At 38.0% G+C, this 26,020-nt stretch overlaps 1 protein-coding gene across 1 annotated transcript in view; it reads left to right on the top strand.

Annotated features, from left to right (window-relative positions):
* The window catches only part of LOC130244857 (peroxidasin homolog), an 85,562-nt gene that overhangs the window by 26,471 nt on the left and 33,071 nt on the right, over positions 1–26,020 (top strand). Inside the window, exons 2-8 of the mRNA XM_056477409.1 lie at positions 2,918–2,989; positions 4,290–4,361; positions 13,898–13,969; positions 16,418–16,489; positions 20,206–20,277; positions 21,500–21,669; positions 25,284–25,401. Coding sequence (XP_056333384.1) covers positions 2,918–2,989; positions 4,290–4,361; positions 13,898–13,969; positions 16,418–16,489; positions 20,206–20,277; positions 21,500–21,669; positions 25,284–25,401 — 648 coding nt within the window. The remainder of the gene's footprint in view (positions 1–2,917; positions 2,990–4,289; positions 4,362–13,897; positions 13,970–16,417; positions 16,490–20,205; positions 20,278–21,499; positions 21,670–25,283; positions 25,402–26,020) is intronic.

The following is a 26,020-nucleotide window of genomic DNA, read 5'->3' as shown; positions in this document are numbered from 1 at the left end:
AGTGGAAATAAAACAAGTACATTTTAATTTCTGGGTGAACTTTCCCCTTAAATGACAACAGATTTGTTTTTCTTTGGGTAAATTCTCTTAAGGATCGAGGATTAAAAACCATTGTAAATCAGTCAATTTAATCACAATCTTTTTTTTATTATAGTGTAGTGTAATTATAGTATATAATTATTGTTTATTATAGTATAGTGTAATATTCATTATAGTACAGCGTGTGTGCCTGTGTCCATTGTGTGAGACCAAATGTCCCCACAAGTATAGCAATACCAGTCATTTTTGACCTTGTAGAGACTTTTTTTATTTTTCTAAACCCCATGAGTTAAACGGCTCATAAATCAAACACAATAACGTATGTTGAAAATGTAAAAGTGCAGATTGTTTCCTGTGAGCGTTGGATTTAGGGATATGATTGGGGAAAGAGTACAGTATATACAGTCTGTACAGTATAAACATCATTGTGTCTATGGGAAGAGCGTATAAAACATGAAAACCCAAGAGATAAAAAATAAATAAATAGCCACTAGTTAATACTTTTGGCTTCATGACATAACGGCAACACATCAAGCAAAGTTACAGCTAATGAGACCTGTTCTCTGAGGATTCAGAGAGTTCTGAAACACATGCACATGCCTTTGTTTACACAGCAGTTTGGTGCTTTTCGCAAAGCCTAATCAATGTTATGATCTGTGATACTGAAGAAACATTGAGTCTTGAAATTGCCTGTAATGTCATCCTTGCTTATTTTTTCTCATAATGAAGCTAATTGAATTATGATGCTGTTGAAGATACCAGGAGAGCATAATCACCACAGTTTGACTGATTCAGTTTTATTTCAGCACAATACTATAGACATCAATGGCTGTTTTGTCCAGAATTCTTCAATGTATCTTCATTTGTGTTCACCAGAAAAAAGAAACTCAAACCTGTTTTGAACAAGTGAAGGATGAGTAAATCATGACATAAACATGTTTGAGTGAACTGCCCCTTTACAGTAGATGTTTGCAATAGGTTAATTGATAACGTTAATGAGGACCTCTTATGCAATCACTTGTATAAGGGATTTAAACACAGATGTGTGTGTCAGCAATGTGTGAATTTCAGCAGCTTCTAATGTTAAAAAATAATTCATTCAATTTTTTATAATCAGACTTGATCAAAACAGTCTGCAGGAACACTTGACCGACATTCTTCCTTTGTACGTGTCATCAGAGTGAGCCATCTCTCCCTCATTAGCATAATAACAGCCCTAAGTGAGAAGCAGCCGTCTGTCCATTAGAGTTATAAAGCATTATCTGTGTGGTATTTTGAGCTGAAACTTCACACACACACACACACACACACACACACACACACACACACTCTAGGGACAACAGAGACTGTTTTTATCTTGTAAAAAGTAGCATAAAAGGTCTAGAAAAATTACGCGTGTATATTCATGTGGATTGTCAGCCTGGATTTGACCATGACAGAAGCTTGTGAATTTGAATCAAGTGGAAATTCTGATGGTGATGTAGATCTTCTTTAAACTATTAAAAATGTTAATAAAAGTCACTTTTCTTTACTTTTCAAGGTCAAAAGTTGTCGTAAGAAAGATCAAGCTCCCATAATGCCTTTCAAAAGCAGAAATAAATGGGGAGAAATAAAAAATACAAACATGGAAAGGTGCTTATTTATGGTTGTAGTGCAGTGCTGAGACATAGACTAGGGCGGTCCGCACAGTTTTATTAACGGCCGTATATTTAGTTACATTTTTTTTTTTACCGTTATTATCGTCCTTTTACATTGTTTTGCATCCGCCGTATATAAATAAACATCTGGAACGATTAAATAGAGGAAACTTCTTCTCTCGTTAACCCATTTCACACTGCTTGTTCTGTGTGCGCGAGAACTGTCAACACTCCCACAGACCCACAGAGACCCTCACCTTTGCGTCCGGCCGGGGTTTCTAAATCCACTAAAATGTCCAGGATTTGGTTTTGCTTTCGTTTACAAAGCTGTCGTTAATTTTGTGCAGCCGCCAGAGAGAGGTTAAATAATTAACTCTTTAATCTAAACGACTCCGAAAAGTTTCACTAAATACTCGAAGTAGACGAAATTACGTCTAAATTGGCTGCAGAATATTTGTACACCATCAGAATCGGTCAACTCATTTGTCTTATTTAAATAATCTACACATTTTAATCTTGTAATTATTAGGAAATCTGTTTTTATATTTTTTTCTGTCATTTATTTCTCATTTGCTGTATATTTAATTAATGTAACGTTGCCAATATATTACATAATTTATACACCTAAAATGCTTTGGCAATACTGTACAAAATGTCCTGCCAATAAAGCAACCTGAACTTGAATTATTTTCCCTTTCAGAGGGCGCACGTGGATCCTGACTAGCATAAAAGAGATATAGTGGATTTTTAACATTTATTTCAACAGTCTTTTTCACTTTAACCCATTGAAAGGAAGAAGTTTAAAACAGATAATAATAAAAATAGTGTTACAAATCAAAGTATGTTTTGTTTGTTGCATATAGTTCTGTGCTATTCTGGCTACCACCGCAAGTAGATTTCAATCCTGTGGGAAGCACTGCATTTCCAATGAACTCAGAAAGCTTGGTAAACTATGACATCAGCATTTGCACACATAACAATAACACAACTTTGGTTTCTTGTAACATCACTGGAAGTAAAAATCTAGAAGGACTTAAGACGGAGCCTTGTGGCACTCCATACTTCTCAGGTTGGACATCGACTCTTATATAAGCACAGTATTCGACATACAGTCTATGTCAGTGTGATTTTCAGACTAGTTTATAAGACTGTTATGGTGTGTAATCTAATCCCAAACATCGCACTTTTTGGCATTTACATACAATTTGTTTGATCCAAGTATGTTTATCTTTTGTTTCCAGAGACCTGAGATTCAACAAAATCAAGGATTTACAGCCAGGCTCCTTCAGGCGATTAAAAAACCTCAACACCCTGTAAGTGAGACATGTTGGCTAGCATTTCTACTCATATATGTGCGGTTTTTGTTATTGACATTAACTTGCTCTTCTGGTTTCATATAACAAACACACAAATGTTGCACATACATGTTTTGTGTAGCATGTGCTTTAATTTAAAGCTGCTGAATGTACATTTTTGACTCTTCTAAAGCATAAAAACACCATCATATTTTTGCAGATATTCAGAAACATGCTCAGTGAACTTTCTTGTTTATCTGAAAAACAATGCTGAAGTCAGATATTCTGCTTTGATAATGTGCGTTACGTGCCAGAACATCTGTCTTTGTTTTGGTCATTTAACCCGCCCAATGCCACTTTAGCCAATTATATTTCAGCACCGGGTTGCCTTGGTGGAAAACAGTGTGTTTGATTCATTCAGTCATGAAGGCTCTTAAAGCATGCGTCCACGACTGAAAATGTGACCTCCGGTGGACAGTAGCAGACACCGAAATGAGACGCAGATTCAGAGTTCCACATGAGGTGGTTATTAATTAGAAAATAATATAAATATTACGAGCGTAAACATTAGAGGAGCAGGTTGCATTGTAACCCTGTGTCCTAACAACATGCTGCGTGAAGAGATACGCAGTGATGAGCAATTTGGCTGTTTGCACCAGACGGAAATGTAAATACAGCCATTCAGAAGCACAGAATAGGGCACTCACTGCACTCCAGCGAAATGGTGAGGCTTATAATCTAATGAATACATATTAAACCTCTTTAACATTATTAAATGTAGATGCTGAATCACTGATATGTGTTTAGTTCTAAAGCTCAATTTCAGACGGTTTATTTTATTTTCCAGATCTGAGGTAAACTATCTGCTGCTGCTTTCAGTAGTATGGCAATAAATGTGATGTCAAATGGCTTCCAAACTCGCATCATAACACTGAATAAAACACATGAGGTGTACCTGAGGTGATCATTGTCAGTTTTCTCTTGTTCAGCTGTGAGAAATCGAGGCCATTTCTAATATATCAATTCAAGGTGTTGGTCAGGACAAAAAACTCCTTTTAATATGGAAACTATTCCTTCTGTCGGGTGCCGATGCCTTTAGTTAGTACACGACAGCAGCGTTTAGCCTCGATAGTCAGGCACACTGCTGTTGATGTGGTCAATCTGGCAACCTGCACTTGCATGTGCTTTGATCCAGGAGTGTAATACCTAGTTCAACCACTGTGTGTCAACCTTACACACTGCACCTTTAACACAGGTATTGTGCGTGAATATCGTTTTTAATTGCACTTGTAATCCATTTCTTTTGTCTTTCTTTAAGCCTTTTAAATAACAACCACATCAGAAGAATCCCAAGAGGAGCCTTCGAAGATTTGGAAAACCTCAAATATCTGTGAGTTTCTATTTTATTTATTTTGATTCTGATTTGACACGCCTCAACGCCTTCTGGAGTTTCCCTGCACAGAAAGTGACATCACTTGGAGCAAGTCACATGCTTTTTTCTATTTGCCTTATTAAGGCCAGAGTTGGCCTGAACATAGAGTCAGACGCGAAGAATTTTCTAATTACTGAAATCACAAATAATACAGAAAATCGATGTTTCATTCAAATGTTTATTTAGCTTCATTAATGCACACAGAAAAAAGATGACATAATATAATAATTAAAGATGAATATATGATTCAGGAGGTGAAGAAATAAGCAAATAGCAAATGAAGCAAATAATAACTCGACTTCTAGTTGATCATTTGGTATCAGAAGTGTCTTATATGAAAGGTAAAGGCCTCTAGATTACGCTTATTTGAGCACAGTTAAATCTGATCATGTCTTGATTATTAATGATTTGATTAGGACAGTAAGGTCTGACTCTGCTTAGACTAAAGTCTGCTCACTGAACCTTCAATAATGTCCAGTATAGAATATGTGGTCATGCTGCAGTGGAAACAGAATGAATATTGTGTCTGACTCCATCATGAGCTTGGAGGACTGCATCCATACATCCTGCTGGAGAATTGTCCCTCTCCTGTGGTTTGTAATGTAATGGGCAGCACAAATGTCTTGATACCTCAGGCTGTTGATGTTGATCATCCACTCTGCAGACCTCTCGCATGCCCACATACTGAATGTAACCCCAAACCATGATTTATCCTTCACCAAACTTGACTGATACTATGAGAATCTTGGCTCCATGCTGGTTTCAGTACTACTATGCATTTCGTCTTAAAAATGAATGCTACAGAGCGGTATGACGCTGTTCCTTTTCGCGCTACCAGCTGATCACTTACCTCCTGTTACCAATTTGCACAATGGCTCGCTGCAAACATTGGCGGACGCAGAGCAGAGATGACCACAATGACAGGGTTTGAGGATGGCAAAGAACAGTTCCAGAAAGCAGGTAAAACAAAAGGCAAAAAATAAAATAAGCTAGTAAATAACAGGGTGAGAATGTGGTAAGATCTGAAAACCTGGTAAAAATCAGGTGAAGGCCTTTCTTTTTTGGATTGCTTTTAAAAACACCGTTGGTTGGCTTTAGGGAAGGAGGAGGGTGGGGCAGTCAGTCAGTCAACAGCGGCCTCTGGTGGATTTATGTGAGAAGAGCAGGCAGGAATGGCATTCCCAAGAGAAATCTGAGATCTGAAAACGCATACACAGCACCCTCTGGTGGATTTACACAAGAACAGCAGGAATGAATGGCACTCGCGAGAGAAATCTGAGATCTGAAAACGCATACACAGCGCCCTCTGGTGGATTTACACAAGAACAGCAGGCACGAATGGCACTCACGAGAGAAATCTGAGATCTGAAAAGGCGTACAGGGCAGCCTCTGGTGGATTTACGTGAGAACAGCAGGCACGAATGGCACTCGTTAGAGAAATCTGAGATCTGAAAATGCATACACAGCGGCCTCTGGTGGATTTACGTAAGAACAGTAGGCACGAATAGCACTCGTGAAAGAAATCTGAGATCTGAAAAAGCATACACAGCGGCCTCTGGTGGATTTACACAAGAACAGCAGGCACGAATGGCACTCGCGAGAGAAATCTGAGATCTGAAAACGCATACACAGCGCCCTCTGGTGGATTTATGTAAGAACAGCAGGCGCGAATAGCACTCGTGAAAGAAATCTGAGATCTGAAAAAGCATACACTGCGCCCTCTGGTGGATTTACACAAGAACAGCAAGAATGAATGGCACTCGTGAGAAAAATCTGAGATCTGAAAAGGCGTACACAGCGCCCTCTGGTGGATTTACACAAGAACAGCAGGAATAAATGACACTTGCGAGAGAAATCTGAAATCGCATACACAGCGCCCTCTGGCGGATTTACTCAAGAACAGCAGGAATGAATGGCACTCGCGATAGAAATCTGAGATCTGAAAATGCATACATAGCACCCTCTGGTGGATTTACACAAGAACAGCAGGAATGAATGGCACTCGCGAGGGAAATCTGAGGTCTAAAAAAGGCGTACACATCGCCCTCTGGTGGATTTACGTGAGAACAGCAGGCACGAATGGCACTCGTTAGAGAAATCTGAGATCTGAAAATGCATACACAGCGCCCTCTGATGGATTTACACAAGAACAGCAGGCACGAATGGCATTCGCGAGAGAAATCTGAGATCTGCAAAAACGCACACAGCTGGTAGATTTGCGAAAACAAAAACTGCAAAAAAAACTACCTCCTGGAACATATTTGGTGCTCTTCAGAAATATATAGGGCTACGTTTTCAGAATGAGCCTGGGTTGAACATTGCAATGCCAAATCTTTGTGGTTTCAAATATAGCTCCTGGTCAATAATAATAGCAGTTCAACATGGCAGATTTTGAGACGTGACTAGTGCTGATGCGCATATTATAATATCGTAGCTGAAACGATATATTGTGCAGCCCTAATAAGCATGCATAAAATCTCATTCACATTCATGTCACGTCGTGATTATAAAGGTTTAATGAACACCCCTTCAATTAAAGTGTTACCAAGTTTTATTGTGTGTTTGAAAAATAATAATAGGTTTATCTAGGAGACACAAAATGTACCCACAGCATAACAGTGTGCCAGACTAAGAGCTGAGCTGGAACAGTGAAGTGAAATCAACTCAAAGCACAGTTGAGCTGAGTTCAGATGTACATTAGTGCAGCTGATATGATAAATCTTCCCTTTCACTTGATATCTCCACCATGAGCCAACACGCTCACCACATGAATGACTCACGCTTTATTACTGCCATTGTTTGAGACAGAAAAAAAAAGAGTTGAGGTCATGGAAAGTTAATTGTCTGCGCTGTGAAATTATCTGTCTGATTTAAGCACAGAGATCAGAGAAACGTCTCTCTCTCTCTCTGGTCTGACGTCGCACAGTTTCTGTCTGTGTTAGTCACATTGAGAATCTGTAGCTGGAGCTGTGGTGAAAAGCAGCCTGTGTTTATGTTTAAATGGAGTCTGTGGTCTGAAAGCTTCACACCTGCTTTTGCCTTGATCATATCTAAACCTCGCTGCTAAGAGCGAAGTATAGGTGAGTCTCAATCAACCTGTCAAGGCCACTGCGGAGTCATATTTCAGCTGAAATGAAGTGTTCTGAATTGTACTTATTGTTTTTTTTTAGCTCTGATGAGGACGTATTATGATGTATGAGAACAGATTTATATTCAGCTGTATTCTACTTGACACATTTAGACTTGTTTAATGATAAAATGTAAGAATTTTGAGAGATTTTCTGATATTTTGGATATATTTAGATATAGATAGATATTTTAGATAATGTTATTTTGGAGGGCAGCATGGTGGCGCAGTGGGTAGAACAATCGCATTGTAGCAAAAAGATTGCTGGTTCGAGCCTCAGCTAGGTCAGTTGGTATTTCTGTGTGGAGTTTGCATGTTCTCCCCGCGTTGGCATGGGTTTCCTCTGGGTGCTCCGGTTTCTAAGTCCAAAGACATGTGGTATAGGTGAATTGGGAAGGCTAAATTGTCCGTAGTGTATGTGTGTGCATGGATGTTTCCCAGTAATGAGTTGCAGCTGGGCATCCGCTGCATAAAACATATACTGGATAAGTTGGCAGTTCATTCCGCTGTGGCGACCCCGGATTAATAAAGGGACTAAGCTGAAAAGAAAATGAATGAATGTTATTTTGGATATTTTCACCTAAAACAAACAACATAGTCGAAAACAAAAGAAAGAAACCTTACAGCTCTCTTATTTTTTTGCGTGTTTGTCACACTTTAATGTTTCAGATCATCAAACAAATATAAATATTAGTCAAAGATAACGGCAGCTGTGGTTGCCAGTACTTAACCGTTAAAAATACCGTACAAACCGTAAAAGTAATTTCTCAATTTTACAGTAAACTAGCGTACTTCATTAATTTATAGTTAATATGTGTGTATTTTGAATTACCAACATCTACACATCTTTTGTTACACAGTTAGACACGTTAGCACAGCCATATGCATGTGGTGATGAGGAAGTTACATAATGAGCCAATGCTCATCTCAAACAACTTTTCCCACAAGCAGAATAGTATATCAGTGTATAGAAGGTGCTCAGTGTCATTCACACAGCTACTAAACACCAGTATGGTAACACGAATAAAATTAAAGTCATGAAATAAACATTATTTACAACATTAGATGTCACATAAATCTCTAATGTACATCACTGATGGGGAAACAACTAAAAAGATCCATAGTGATGTCAACAAACAGCATAAAAATTGATGTGCTGTACAGGGAATTCTGGGAAAGTCAATTTACGGTTATTCGCCGTATCTATATTAAGGAAACATGCTGTTAACCAGGTTATGGATTTTTACTGTAGCATTTTTACAGTTTTTTACCGTTGAAATCACTGCCATTTTTTACAGTACAGTTATGAAATGAAGGTTTTTATTAATTAAAGGAAAACAAAAATACAAACTACAGAGCCCTGTGTAAAAACGTGTTTACCATCTAAAACTAGTAACTGGTTGGGTCACCCTTAGCAACAACAACTGGGTTCAAGCATTTTCCCTAACCTGCAATGAGTCTGTTATCTGGTTATCTGGTTCTCCAATGCTCCATGTTTTTGTCATTTGTAGATAATGACTCTCACTGTGGTTCACTGCAGTCTCAAAGCTTTAGAAATGGCTTTATAATCTTTTCCAGACTGATAGATCTCAATCCTTTTCTTTCTCATTTTTTTGTTTTTGAATTTCTTTGGATCTCAGCATGATGTCTCGCTTTTGAGGATCTTTTGGTCTACTTCACTTTGTCAGGCAGGTCCTATTTAAATGATTTGTTGATTGTGAACAGGTGTGCAGTAATCAGGCATGGGTAAACACTTTTTCACACAAGGGTATGTAGTTTAGAATTTTGTTTTCTTTAATAATAAAAACCTTCATTTCGAAACTGCATGACGTGTTTACTCTTGGTATCTTTGACTAATATTTAAACTTGTTTGATGATCTGAAACATTTAAGTGTGACAAACATGCAAAAAATTAAGAAATCAGATAGATAGATAGATAGACAGACAGACAGACAGACAGACAGACAGATAGATAGATAGATAGATAGATAGATAGATAGATAGATAGATAGATAGATAGATAGATAGATAGATAGATAGATAGACAGATAGACAGATAGACAGATAGATAGACAGATAGATAGACAGATAGATAGACAGATAGATAGATAGACAGATAGATAGATAGACAGATAGATAGACAGACGGATGGATAGATAGATAGACAGATAGATAGACAGACAGACAGACAGACAGACAGATGGATAGACAGACAGACAGACAGACAGATAGATAGACAGACAGACAGATGGACAGACAGACAGACAGATGGATAGACAGATAGATAGATAGATAGATAGATAGATAGATAGATAGATAGATAGATAGATAGATAGATAGATAGATAGATAGATAGATAGATAGATAGATAGATAGATAGATAGATAGATAGATAGACACTTAAAATATTAATTGAAAATTTGTGTAACTTAAAAGATTTAGTTGAATTAAAATAAGTTAAAGCAACACAAAATATTGAAGTAAACAGCATTGAAACCCTTTTTCTTAGAATGATATCTCAAAAAATGCCTGTAGTCTAGCTAATCTCTAGACGAGGCTGAAAAATGAGAGCACGTTGTTATTGTAGTGCTGGTGGTCTAAAAGAGTCTTAATCCATTGATTATCTCCTCTTGGGCGGTTCAGTCATCAGACACTCGTGATAGTTCACACAGTCATGACGGCCAGCTCTGAGACAGCACTTCTTTCTAGGGGAGATTGTCTTGCTGCTTAGTCAAGTACGGTCAAGTGCTCTGGCCGGTCCTCCAAATACAGGCAATAAAATACGCTCTGAGTATGCACTGTAAATCAAACACTTTAAACTGTTATTATTAATTAAGTGGAAGATATGTTAACTAAAACAAAATAGAGAGAGAAAATTAATATAGATGCAACGTCATTATCATTTCTCATTTTAAATGTTCACTTTGAAGTACTGAAAAAATTATTAAATTGACGAGTGTAAATTCCCCATTCTCAACCATCTACTCCAGTCACTGGTACGGTACTTGCTCATATTCTGCAAGCAGTTATATTGTTATTGTATTATTGTCACAATCACCAGCGATCTAGCAGTTGTAGATCGCTGGAGAACTACACATCTGTCACTGAACTAGACTACAAATACCATCATGCACCTCACACACACTAGTTCCTGATTCCCCCTGATTACACCCATTCATCATGGGCTGCTTACCTGGACTTTATATTCACCTCTGATTCCCACACACAGTGCTGAGTCCTCCTATTATCCTCCAAGGGCTTCAGTGGCCACATATGCGGACAGCACTTTTTAGCTCTTAAGTGGCTATTTAAAATACTCTGAATGTTTTATATGTTGATTTGTAACTGTTTTGCAGCATATGAAATGTCCCAAACACTATTTTTAACTGCCCAAATTAAGAAAAAATGTTGTTTTTACTCTCTGATAGTAAAAGCAAGTTTTAAAAAAAATTATATGTTATATATGCATTAAAAACAGTCAGGAAAAAGTGTTTTATGTAAATTTAGACGATGAGTTCACATATATGGACATCGTTTTTCTCTAAAAGTACATCATATCAAAAGATGATACTTAGGTTTTATTCTAATTAGGTTCCAATAAGCCCAAATAGTAAAGAGAAATAAAAAATGCTTGAAAAAAAAAACACCTTGGGCCTTAATAGGTTAAAATAAAAGAAATCAGTTATTAAAAATGACTAGACCCACACGGAATCTGCGCGCGGATTTTCTGCAGAATTCCAGTCGCGGTTGAAATTGAAGCGGGGGGGGGGGGGGGGGGGGGGGGGGTATTCGCGGATATAACTGAGGACGCGGGTGGTGAGGGAGGTGTCGCCGCCGCGCCCTCTCTGTTCTGGACGCGCAGGCTCTGTGTGTGTGTGAAAAGAGCATGTAGCCTGACGGGCTAGGAGATCTCCTCGCCAGTTCTTGGACTTTTTGCTTAATAAAATAGTTAGTCGTCAGTATTTTCTAGTCCATCGTCTGTATTTACGTTCACCCACTGGCAGCCAAAATCCACTATGAAGCGTGTATGCACTGTGACTACTTTTATATTGTTGATTAGCTGCTGGCCATTTCACTCTGTCTCGTGCTGAAGCCTGTCAGTGTCGTCGACCAATCGCAGCAGGCTGTCATCGGTCCAATCAGCGCAGATTAGCTTCGCGCTGAGGACGGGTTTGGAAACAAATGAATCGCTGAACGATTCATATGGGAGTCGCTGGGATAATTAGGTAAAACTAAATGCAGATTATAAGACCATCAAAGTGTTGTTTGACCTTGCATGCATATTAGACTGTTGTTGGAGACCCTTACAACCTAAATATGACCCTATTTCATGTATAATATAGGCTCTTTAAATTAATTACACTAATATTATTGACTAAAATGAAAATGTTCATCTGATTTATGTACAGTGCAGTGTGTACAGTAATATTTTCTGTCTTTTAGTAGAGATATCATATGAGAGACTTGCTTTGTTTACCAAATGAAGTGAATCTAATTGAATTAGCATTTTAAACATTAAATACAAGTTAAAAAGAGATTATTTTATATATAAGATATTATATGATTTCACAAATTAAGGTTTTAGTTTTGAGTCTCCCAAAATAATTCCGCAGAAATCAGCAGATTTTGAGCAAAATTCTCAGCAGAAATAGCAAAAAACGTCAGCAGATTCTGCTGGCCCTAGAATTGAGTTATTAAAACTATTAAGTTTAGAAATGTGCTTTAAGAAATCTTCTCTCCGTTAAACAGGACTTTTTCAATTCAATTCACCTTTATTTGTATAGCGCTTATACAATGTAGATTGTGTCAAAGCAGCTTCACATATAAGATCACAGTAAATAGGAACAGTGTAGTTCAGTTTTCAGTGTTAAAGTTCAGTTTAGCTCAGTTCAGTGTGGTTTAATAATCACTACTGAGAGTCCAAACACTGAAGAGCAAATCCAACGATGCGCAGCTCTACAGATCCCGAACCATGCAAGCCAGTGGCGACAGCGGAGAAATATTGTGAAATATTTGAAAAAGAATGAAACGTTCACTATATGATTCAGTCCTGGACTGTTTGTGCTCATCTTGAACACGGAGCCGCAGTGTGTTCTTACTGTGGGATGATGTCATCGTCCTCAAGGTCATGTGTGTGTGTGTGTGTGTGACTGAGATCTCGTTCTCAACCGCACAAACTCCCCAGACAGAGAAAACACAATTCCTGTTTCCCACATGCAGACTGACACTGTCCACATGCAGCCGCCTCTGCTCTTACTGTCATTATTCCAGCACTGTGTGCTTTTACGCTACACTTCTGACTTTCTGCTCTATTTCTGTGCTTGTGTGTGCATGTGTGAGTGCATTAGGCATTGTATACGTTCCTGAGGGTGTGATAACCTTGGATAAAAATATCATGGTTTGACAGCATTGTGGTTACTAATTATTAAAATATATTCTTTTATTCTTTAAACACGATATATATTTTATTTTAAGAGTCATTTCAAATATTTTGGAGCAGTAAACATGTCAGACTAAGTAATTCATATGAATTATTGACTTGTGCTGCCTTCATTAGTTTCTAAAACACACATTTCCTCACAATTGAAACGGCGTCTTGGATATCTTTCCTGCTGGAGATACTGTTGTCCTAAAAAATAAAACAAAAACCTGAATAAAAAGATCTTACACACACCGTAGGAACGGTATAGCAGAAACTTTTGGACCTTGACTTTTCCAAACACGGTGTACTGTGATAATGGTTATCCTCCCATGCCTAGTGTGCATGCTTGCGTGCATATATGTATGGGCGAGTGCGTGTGCTTGTGCGTCTGTGTTTGTGCATGCGTGTGTATGCGTCTTTGTGCATGCATGTGTGCGTCATGTCTGTGTGTGTGCATGTACAGTACGTGAGAATATGAGTGTGTGCTTGTGTGTGCACCTGTGTCCGTGCGTGCATATGTGTGCATGTTTTTGGGTGCGTGCATGTGTGTATGTGAATATATGTGTGTGTGTGTGTGTGTGTGTGTCCATGTATGGGTGTATGCATCTGTGTGCATGCATGTGTGCGTCATGTCTGTGTACATCCATATGTCCATATGTCCATATGTCCATGTGTTGTGTGTGCATGTACAGTACGTGAGAATATGAGTGTGTGCTTGTGTGTGCACCTGTGTCCGTGCATGCATATGTGTGCATGTTTTTGGGTGCGTGCATGTGTTTATGTGAATATATGTGTGTGTGTGCATGTATGTGAGTGTGTGTGTGTATTTTTGCGTACGTGTCTTGTCTGTGCTTGTCTGTGCATCTGTGTGTGTGTGTGTGGCACTCAGAATGTACTCGTCATATCTCTGAATGTTTTTTATATGATTATTGCTTTCTTTTCCAGATATTTGTACAAGAATGAAATCCAGGCCATTGACCGGGAAGCGTTTAAGGGTCTCGTCTCTCTCGAGCAACTGTAAGTACATCCTGTTGATCTTTGCTGCTCAGAGAAACTGTTTGGTGAAGCTATAAAGCAGGGTTAGGACTAAAACTATCGGTCATAAACCATTTACGTTAACTGAACTGAAACTAATAAGAAAATCACAATAAAAGAAGAACCGGGGCTCGAACCAGCAACCTTCTTGCTGTGAGATGATCGTGCTACCCACTGAGCCACCGTGACGCCCTCAAACTATTATTTTATTGTCATTAATAAGAAGTTTGACTGCACGTAACCAGCAAGCTTTGCTATGGTCAACACTGAACGCATTCTGTTAACTCCACTAAGCTAAACACACTCATATTCTCCACTAAGCTAAATTAGCTAAGCTAATTACTCCACTAAGTAAACACTAAATAGAAAGGTTCTCAAAATTGTTGTTGGTGTTGTGTGTAGTTTCTGATATCTGCCGTTATGTATGGTTTTAATAAGCAGTTCATAAACGTCTCGCTCTCGTCTGGCTGGAGTTCAGATCCTGAAGTAAGAGTTTGGTTATCCAGTCATCCGTGGTTTTAATGGAAAACACCAAATGCAAAAAACCATATGTCTGGAAAGCTCATGTGAGCATTTCGCAAAAAGCATTTCACAAAAACCCCACAAGAATTTCTTATTACTTTCTATAACTCCACATTTGACAAATTATTCATAACATAAATCAATCAATTCTGTTGTTTTTGTTTCGATTCTATTTTCCCATTTAATCTTTTGGCTTATTGCAGTAATGGTATTTATTGTCGGGCATCAATTAAGAAGAGAACAGTTTTCTATAGCAACAATTTCATAGATGATGAAAAAAAAAGTAGTTTAATTTGTTTAGTTTTGTGGTTCTAGTTGTGATAATCTCTGCTAAAGTCAACGTGAAACTAGAGTGTATTCGTTTTTCTAATGCTTCAGATTTATCACACATGATTCAGTGCTAAAGCAGTACATTTCTTGACAACATTGTGTATTAACAGACATTATAGACCAATGAATGAATGAATAAATGCATAAATTAATAATTACATAAATGAATAAATAAATAAATAAATAAACAAATGAATGAATGAATGAATGAATACATAAATACATGAATGGATGTATACATAAATAAATACATGAATAAAGGAATGAATGAATACATAAATACTTAAATGAATGAATACATAAATACATGAATTAATGAATGCATAAATAAATACACAAATGAATGATTACAAAATAAATACATGAATGAATGAATGAATCCTGAAAAAGTGCACACAAAAGTGTAAAAATGTGTAAAAAAAATGCTGGGTTGGCATAACTCAGTGTTGGGTCAAATATGGACAAGTTCAGTGTTGGGTTATTTTCAGTTTTTAAAAATTCTTGACAGTGTGAACACATTATGCATCAATGAATGCATAAATGAATGAATACATAAATGTATGAATGAATAAATGCATAAATACATAAACAAATACATGAATGAATAAATAAATAAATAAATACTTAAATAAATAAATACATGAATGGATAAAATAAATAAATAAATGAATGGATGAATATGAATCATGAAAAGTGTACACAAAACTGTAAAAATGTGTAAAAAATAAAAATGCTGGGTTGGCAAATTCAATGTTGAGTTATTTTCATTTACAAACATTTCTTTTCAAAACTAATGAATGAATGAATGAATGAATAAATGTGTGAATGAATGAATACATGAATGAATGAATGAATTACTGCATGAATGTGTGAATGAATGAATAAATACATAAATACATGAATGAAATAATAAATTACCACACAAATGTGTGAGTGAACGAATGAATGAAATACTACATGAATGTGTGAGTGAATGAATGAATAAATACATAAATAAATACATGAATGAATTAATTAATTACCACACAAATGTGTGAGTGAATGAATGAATACATAAATACGTAAATAAATAAATGAATGAATGAATATAAATCATGAAAAGTGTACACAAAAGTGTAAAAATGTGTTTAAAAAAGCTGGGTTAGCATAACCCAGTGTTGGGTCAAATATGGGCAAATTCAATGTTGGGTTATTTTCATTTTCAAACATTTCATGACAATGTTTTTGTGAACACATTATGCACCAATGAATGAATGAATGAATAAATGAATGAATGAATAAATCACTTCTTGACAAGGATTTGTGTGAACAGATTTTATGGACCAATAAATAAATGACTGAATGAATGAATACATTAATAAATACATGAATGAATGAATGAATGAATGAATGTAAATAATGAAAAAGTGCAAAAAGTAGCATTTACAATGAAGATCTGTGAAAAACACTGGTTATTGTAGATGAGATGCAGGTAAAGAGCTGTGCATGTGACTCTCTCTCTCTCTCTCTCTCTCTCTCTCTCTCTCTCTCTCTCTCTCTCTCAATCTCTCGCTCGCTTTCTCTCTCTCTCTCACACAGATACCTGCACTTCAATAACATTGAGTCCCTGGAGCCTGAGTCTTTCTCTCATCTACCCAAGCTGGAGCGCCTGTGAGTTGCACACCTCGCTTTATCTCTCAGATCTCTGTCTTTTGAAGAAGGATCAAAAAAAAGATGAGAATGGAGATATGATGAAATGATGTTGCCAGGAAGTGATCGTGTTTGATTTGAGAGAGGAATTTCCTTTTTCCTTTTGTTTGCTTTAAGAGGAAAATCTTTTTTTTTAATGTTTATGCAACATACTATTGAACCTTTAGGCACAAGGTTACATACCTTGATACCTTGATACCTTGATACCTTGACCTGAAAATGAAGACCTGTCATCATTTCCTCATTCTCCACTTGTGGAGAACAGTGTGTGTTTCTTTTTTCTGTTGAACACAAGAAAAAATATACTGATGTGCTATAAAAAATTTCATGGTATTTTTTAGATGTAAATGGCTGTTTTTTCCAATGTTCTTCAGAATATATTGTTTTGTGTTCATTGAGGTTTTATAGCCAACTTGGGTTCATTAGAAATGCATGCCTTGGCCTACATTTTTGCCAACATAAATTACAATGCTCTGTGTACGTTTCGTTGCACGTTTCAGATGACAAATCCACTAGAGGGCGCTGTCTACATTTGTGCTAATTTGAAATACATTACTTAAAGTTCATTTTGTTGTACATTTTAGGTGTTAAATTCACTAGAGGGCGCTGTCTACATTTGTGCTAATCTGAAATGCTTTACTTCGGGTTCATTTTGTCGTACATTTCAGATGTCAAATCCTCTACATTACTCAGGGTACGTTTTGTTGTACGTTTCAGATGACAAATCCACTAGAGGGCACTGTCTACATTTGTGCCAATCTAAAATAGGTTACTTAGGGTACATTTTGTTGTACGTTCCAGATGTCAAACCCACTAGAGGGTGCTGTTTATGTTTGTGCAAATCTGAAATACGTTACTTCGGGTACATTTTGTTGTACATTTCAGATGACAAATCCACTAGAGAGCGCTGTCTACATTTTTATGACTCTGAATTATGTTTTTCAGGGTACATTTTGTTGTACGTTTCAGTGAACGAATCCTCTAGATGTCTAAATTTGTGCAGATCTGAAATATGTTACTTAGGGAATATTTTGTAATGCTTTTCTGATGACAAATTCACTAGAAGGCACTGTCTACATTTGGAAACTTAAAATACATCACTCAAAGTATGTTGTTGTACATTTCAGATGACAAATCCATTAGTGGGCGCTGTCTACATTCGTGCAAGTCTGAAATACTTTACGTAGGGTACGTTTTGTTGTATGTTTCAGATGTCAGATCCACTAGAGGGCGCTGTCCACATTTCTCTGAATCCCAAATGGGTTACTTAGGGTATGTTTTGTTGTACGTTTCAGATGAAAAATCCACTAGAGGGCGCTGTCCACATTTGTCTGAATCCCAAATGGGTTACTTAGGGTATGTTTTGTTGTACGTTTCAGATGAAAAATCCACTAGAGGGCGCTGTCCACATTTGTCTGAATCCCAAATGGGTTACTTAGGGTATGTTTTGTTGTACGTTTCAGATTAAAAATCCACTAGAGGGCGCTGTTTAGATTTGCGCGAATCTGAAATCCGTTACTTAGGTAACATTTTGTTGTTCGTTTCAGATGACAAATCCACTAAAAGGCGCTGTCTACATTTCTGTGAATCTGAATACCTCACTTAGGGTATGTTTTGTTGTACGCTTCAGACACACGTCTTTCGTGTACACGTCCAGGACATGGCAGAGCTTGTTGTACAAATCAGCTAGCGAACCACTGACCTAAACTCTTCCCTAAACTTAACCAATAGTGCTTTCAGAAGCAAACATAAGAGAAAAGTGCGCTGCCATCACCTAGATTTACCTTGATTTTATAGTGCTTTTGTGAAAGCGTGCTTTACCGGACTCGAACACCGGACAAAGTGAGCTACAATGCAAACTGACCACCCCAGAAGTTGTCCGTATGAAGATAGACAGGTGCCGCAAACATATTCGTTACAAATCACAGACAGCATCAATTTCTTTTATAGTATTTATTTGGTGTTGTGCAAACAAAACTGCACAAAAATAACATTCATCAATAATACGTCCCTGTAAATATCATTAGTGTGAATAGGAACAGAAGTTGTTGACGTCATACTGCCCCCTGGTGTCCATTTCACCCACAACCTGCAGTCAAATGTATGTCTAAGTATATTTTTGCGGTTTCACAAAAATGTGAGCTGAAGCACATATTCACATACAATAACGACGGGAACGATAAACAGGACATGAAGCTCACGTTCCTTTAAAAAGGCAAAGCAAGCGTACATATATCAATTCAGTACTGGCGTGATGTAGAGTAGACGTGAAGAAAAAGACTGTGATGAATGAAATGGAGCCTCCTGCTGTTTATTCGTCTTCTGTGGGAAAGTGACCCGTCAGACCTGAGAAAACTGAAGATCCCTGAGGACTGCGCATCTCTGCTCCACAAGATACATACAATGTGTGCTGAAACTCATATGAACCCCTTGCTGGATTGAAAGATGTGAATAATTTTAACAACATAAGAGAGGTCAAACTAAATACGTGTTATTTTTATTTGGCGCTGCCATGAGTATGATTTTTTTAAAGATGTTTACATATAATTCATAACAGAAAAACAAAGCTGTGCAAAAGTTTGTGAACCCATGGTTTTTAATACTGTTAAGATGTTTTGGTAACATTTCACTTAAAGGGGTGTTCATAAGACTGTCATTAAATCTTTATAATCATGCTGTGACACGTGATGGAAGTGAATGATATTTTATGCATGCTTATGACAACTGTTATTAAGTGTCATTTACTCAGTTATGTCATTTGAAATGCAAAGATGACATTGTTTGTTATGACAACCTGACATAAATACATCACAACCTGTTTTTGTCTGTCATGACAACTCGACATTACCAAGACAGCATAATCTGTCATAAATCTGTCATAAACATGATTGTCATGAAGCCATTATAACTGTGTCATGGATTTTACAGCATTCGTACAAGCTGAATTTGTTAAATATGAATGATGCTGTTAAAAATAATGAGTAATGACACTTTAAATGAGACATTTTAATGACAAATCCAGTGAAAACGTGATCAGAAAAATATTCAGGACACAATTATAATGCCAATTATAATGCCTATAATATTAGATTTATGACAAGTTACCATATATTGTCTTGGTAATGTCAAGTGGTCATAACAAACAATGTCATGTTTGCTTTTAAAATGGCATAATTGAGCAAATGACATGCAATGGACATGATCAGGAAGGCTATTTCACAGTTTAGGGGCCATATATGAGAGCATTCGACCTCCTTTAGCGGACTTTGATATTCTGAGTATTACCAGAAGCTCTGAGTTTTGAGATCTTAAAGAGTGGGTTAGATAAACAGGGGCTAGACTATTTAAAGCTTTATAGGTAAGAAGCAATATTTTATAATCAATATTGGACATATACATGTATTCGTTTTACCATTTCTGAAGGTTTCCACCGAATAAGTGAGCAACGTATCTGTTTTTAGCTGCTTCACCGTAATGAGAAATGCTTTCCAATGTTTCATTAAAAGTATATATGTCTTCTGAGCAGCGCATCCGAAATAGATCAGAATAAATCAGAACAATTTTGACATCTTTCTTCAGTAAAACACAATTTGGGTTGATCCCTGGCATTTGTATCCTGTCACACATTAAATATATGGCAGACTTGAGTATGAAGCTGTTATTGGTGTGTGTTTTAGGTTTCTGCACAACAACAGGATCAGCCATCTTGCTTTAGGGACCTTCTCACACCTGCAGTCCATGAAGAGACTGTGAGTATGATCAGAGTTCATCCCTCTTTTTACTTGCAGTCAGTGTTGGTTGTGTTGCATTTTACCCACCAACAAACTATAAACAGATTTTTTTGTCTAGAACTGGGCAAAAATTAATCACATTCGAAGTAAAAGTGTGTTTTGAGCTCATTTAAGTGTGTGTATTGTTTATATTTATTATGTATATAAATACTTGCATGCATATATTTGAGAAAATGTTTATTTATATTTAGATATTAAATATATGTGTGACATGTTATATATATATACATTTAAATATCTATGTAACATAATAGTTTTGATTCTATCACACATACATAATAAATGTATATAATGCACACATGTACACTCACCGGCCACTTTATTAGGTACACCCTACTAGTACCGGGTTGGACCCACTTTTGTATTCAGAACTGCCTTAATCCTTCATGGCATAGATTCAACAAGGTACTGGAAATATTCCTCAGAGATCTTGCTCCATATTGACGTGAGAGCATCAAGCAGTTGCCAGTAGATCAGCAGTTTCTGAAATACTCAGACCAGCCCGTCTGGCGCCAACAACCATGCCACGTTCAAGGTCACTTAAATCCCCGTTCTTCCCCATTCTGATGCTCGCGCTGAACTGCAGCAGATCGTCTTGATCATGTCTACACGCCTAAATGCATTGAGTTGCTGGCATGTGATTGGCTGATTAGAAATTTGCGTTAACGAGCAGTTGGATGGGTGTACCTAATAAAGTGGCCGGTGTGTGTATTGTTTCACCCATTATTTGACCCTTTTTATTTTTACAAAAGTTATTTGAAACATGGCGGTTCATTCCGCTGTGGCGAGCCCTGATAAAGCAGGGAATAAGCTGACGGAAAGTGAGTATTCGAAACGTTAAATGCTTTACTTAAAGGACTTTTATTTTGTAATAGTTGTTATTTATTATTATTTATTAAAAAAAAACATCATTAGACAAGTGTGTTAATTATAGGGGTTTAAATGTTTTAATATCCAACTATAAAAATGAAGAACATGTTTTGGGTTGATGGTTCCTCAAACCTCAACCAGTCAGTTCTAGATAGTAAAACATGTCTGCAAAACTCGAGTCAGAGGGTGTGTGTGTGTGTGTGTGTGTGTGTGTGTGTGTGTGTGTGTGTGTGTGTGTGTGCGCGCGCGTGTGTGTGTGTGTGTGTGTGTGTGTGTGTGTGTGTGTGTGTGTGTGTGTGTGTGTTTGCAGGCGTCTGGACTCTAACGCTCTGCACTGTGACTGTGAGCTGCTGTGGTTGGCTGATCTGCTGAAGCAGTACGCAGAGTCAGGGAACGCTCAAGCCGCCGCCACATGTGACTATCCCAACCGCCTGCAGGGACGATCCGTCGCCACACTCACTGCGCACGAGCTAAACTGTGGTACATAAACACACATACTTACAGTGGCTTCTCCTGTCGCACTAAACTACGTTTCTCTGTCTGATATTTGCTTCAGTTCATCAGGATGTGCTGAATTTGCTGATTTCTGTCAAACACACACTCTGCAAATAATGCTTTCTTACATTAGGTCCTATCATACACCCGGCACAATAAATCGCAAGACGTGTTTGGCGCGATTTGTTGCTATTTTCAGACCAGCGCAACAGTAATTTTCACGTTTTGCTCCACGTTGTTTAAATAGCAAATCCATTTGCGCCACTCTGTGGACTCATGTGTGTTCTGGTCTGAACAGGAGGTGTGTTAAGGCGCATTGTTGACATGTTGCTATTTTGAGCAACTGAAATATTGGCTAACTAAAAGCTGCTGTAAAGTCCAGCGCAGAGCGCGTTAGTTATGCGCCTATGCAGGTCCAAACGCTTACACACTGCTGAATACACACAGGTTGTACAGTAACACACAAATATCTTTACAGATGAAAACAATTAAAGGATTAAAATGATCCAGAAATGATGATTTTCTACATCAATATAAACAGCACTGCCTCCATGCCTTCTTCACCTCGGGGGGCTTTTTCAGTTCATTCAAGATAATCTGCATCAGAATAATGTTATTATTATCAGCAAGATTATTGATTATCTGCAGACTTATAGTTGTTTTCATAAACACAAGTGTAGATTTGTCCAGCTGTGGGGTTTAGGAGACGTCTGCATCACCATATGGGTCATCAGAACAGGACGTGTGTTTGGATATAACTCAGTTTTTTGACTACGCTTTATTATTATTGTTCATTTATTCCTTTGCTGGAGATTAGAACTGAATTTAGAAATAGTTTTGATCAAATCTTTGAGCTTAACAATGGAAATTAAATATGTGGGCTGATGAATGTGTTCAGTGGAGTGAGTTTCCACCGTTTCCTCACTCCACCAAAGTAAAGGAGTAAAGTAAAGAGTAAAAGTAAAGTAAAGAGAAAGTAAAGAGGCTGAATGGAGGAGGCTCGTTCTTTATCCTCGCGCTGCAGATGCTCTGTTTAACTGTTTACTCGCTAGTGAAGCGTTCAGTTTTTACTCTCACAGAGTCGCCATGTAAATAGCAAATGCGCCATAGAGCGACGCAACTGACTCTTAAAGGGAAAGTGAGATACGAGACTCTGATTGGTTTAATGAATGTTATGCTCAAAACACACCCAGAACTCATTAAGTGAACAAGCACAACCCTGTTAGACCATGCGCCGGGACACAGAGTGCATATTTCCCTACTTAAAATAGCAAAAGTGTACTCGGACACGTCTTTAATACTTTCGCGCCAACTTTAGACTTTACGCCTAGATAGTTAGAATAGAGCCCTATGAGTTTTTGTCTATTTTCTAGTGCAGATATCTACAAATTCTCAAATAAAGAAGCATTTTCTAAACCAGCAAAAGATATTGTCTTGTTTTCAGAAATAATGAGTCAAAATGAAGTGTGTTTTTCTTAATCTTGTCGAAGGTTTGAAATAACATTATTCTGCTTAGGCCGTTTGCAGATTATTTTATTTGTTTTAAGGAAAAACTAAACTATATTTTTTACTTGTCTGGAAAATACTTTTTTGATTTAAGTATTTATATCAAGAAACAAGACAAAACATGAAGTATGAAAAGCATGTTTTGCAGTGTAAACCATTTAACAGGCCTTTAATGGAGCATTTAATCGAAAATAACTTGAAATCCAAGTGCTTAGAAACCAACACCTTTTTATAATTTCGACTCTAAAATACCCTTTTCAAAAAATAATAAAAAGTTAGCTTCACTACAAGACACCAGAAGCAAAAACTACCTTGGTAATACCTTTTTACATTGATTCATAACTTAATAATGCAACTGATGTATCGGTGTAGCTAGAAAATCTCTAATTAATTTAACTGACAAACTATTTACTTCGCAGACTTGTTCATTCATTCATTCATTCATTCAATTTTTGCTTCGGCTTAGCCCCTTATTCATCAGGGGTCACCACAGTGGAATGAACTGACAACTATTTCAGCTTATGTTTAAGGCAGCGGATGCCCTTTCAGCTGCAACTCAGAACTGGGAAACACCCATACACACTTATTCACACACACACACACACATGCACAAAACCGGAGCACCCGGAGGAAACCTACAGAGAACATGCAAACTCCACACAGAAATGCCAACTGACCCAGCCGGGGCTCGAACCAGCCACCTTCCTGCTGTGAGGCAACAGTGCTAACCACTGAGCCACTCTGCCGGACCTCACAGACTTGTAATATAATAATGACTAATGATAATGATTGAAGTTGCACCGTGCCGCTCCCATGAATTTCTTGTGTCCTCATAAACCACATAAACAAGCAACCAAAAAAACAAAACAATTGAACCTGAATTTTTATATGATGGATGAAAGTTTCACAGGCAGTGTGCCAATACGATGATCGAATGTATTTTAGAATGTGTGAAAATTACGAACGAAAATTTCTGATTCAGTGACGGATGATTTTTTTTAAGTGTTTTGAAATAGAAAGACAGAATGGATGTCCTCATAAACCTTAATAGAGTACAACTAGGTCATACCCATGTCATTAATTAATTATGTGTCCTCATAAACCACATACGCACGTGTATAAAAAGTACACACACACTACACGCACACAGGTTTGTTTTCCCATGTTAGTAAGGGCTTTACATTGTTCGTTTGTATTCTAAAAATGAATGAGGTTTTCAGGGGATTGAAAGGACGTCCAGTTGAGTAATTGCTAACAGAATTTAAATGTTTGGGTGAACTAACCCTCTAGATCAGTGGTCACCAAACTTGTTCCTGGAGGGCCGGTGTCCTGCAGATTTTAGCTCCAACCCTAATCAAACACACCTGAACAAGCTAATCAAGGTGTACTTGAAACATCCAGGCAGGTGTGTTGAGGCAAGTTGGAGCTAAACCCTGCAGGGACACCGGCCCTCCAGGAACAAGTTTGGTGACCCCTGCTCTAGATCATACGTCTCAAACTCGAATCCTGGAGGGCCGCAGCTCTGCACAGTTTTGCTCCAACCGTAATCAAACACAGCTGATCCAAATAATCAAGGTGTTTAGGACTACTAGAGACTATTAAGCAGGTGTGAGTTGGACCCTCCAGGAACTGAGTTTGAGACCATTGCTTTAGATAGAAGTGCTAGTTTCAGGGTTTTGGAAAGCAGAATTACATAATACCTGCAGCACATAATCTCTACAGCAGATCTGCCTGTTAAAAAATACTGTGCTCATTCACAGTGAGCAAGCAGACCTGTGCTTTCACCAGTAGAAACAGTATAGATCAGTATATTTTGCCATGTGCACACAGTGTTGTCGGTGGGTTATGTTGGGAGGTTTGGCATGTAGCCGTTCTGACCAAAACCGACCACAATCACTTCATGCCTGGCCGTCAAACAGCACAGGCAGCCAAACCAGCGGAGAGGAAGTGAAGAAAGCAGGAGAGGCCAAACACACTGCCATTACAAACAAACCCACAGCGCTGAAGCGTCTGTAGCTGGAACACACCAAATGAAACTCACACCTCTGGCATGCTTACTGTATATGTGAACCTGTGTGTCTCTTGTGGAGCAGAAGTGCCCCGGATCACCTCTGAGCCGCAGGATGTAGACGTGACCTCAGGGAACACGGTGTACTTCACATGCCGAGCGGAGGGAAACCCCAAACCACAGATCATCTGGCTGAGGAACAAGTAAGAGCGCAGGCTACCGTCACTCCTAGAAGCAGAAATGAGCTGATGCCATTCATAGATGATGGGCTATATGCACAGCTAGTGTTTTTCAGTCAATGATAAACTTCCGGTGAAAGGTTTACGCGACTATTTTTAATGTTATACACTTCCTTTTACAGCATTGATGTTGTAATGTAATTAAAATACATTCAATTAAATAGACTTAAGCATTAATTTCAAGAGTTCACACTTAGCTGATAATCAATAAAGCTTATTTGGCATGCTGTCCTGGGAGAGAGCCCTGAGCTCGTAATATCCTCGAGCCCGGGGCTCCCTCCTGTTAGAAGGGCGAGAGTGGAGATCGAGCTCAGGTAGGTCTCGAGGACTCCCCTGCTTGTCGCCGCGTGAGAAGTGTAAACTGGTGTTGTTTTCGGTGATAATTTGGTTTAGTCGATTGGCTATGGTTTATGTTTTTGGATGGTGGGAGGAAACCGGGGGACCCGGGCAAAACCCACGTGAACGCGGGGAGAACATGTAAACTCCGCACAGAAACGCCAACCAGCCCGATAGGAGGTTGGATCAGCGGTGTTCTTGCTGTGAGGCAACAGTGCTAGCCACTGGGCCACCGTGTCGCCCTATC

Source organism: Danio aesculapii, chromosome 17 (genome assembly GCF_903798145.1).
Source record: "Danio aesculapii chromosome 17, fDanAes4.1, whole genome shotgun sequence".
Taxonomy (NCBI): Eukaryota; Metazoa; Chordata; class Actinopteri; order Cypriniformes; family Danionidae; genus Danio; species Danio aesculapii.
This window is presented reverse-complemented; position numbering and strand designations above follow the sequence as displayed.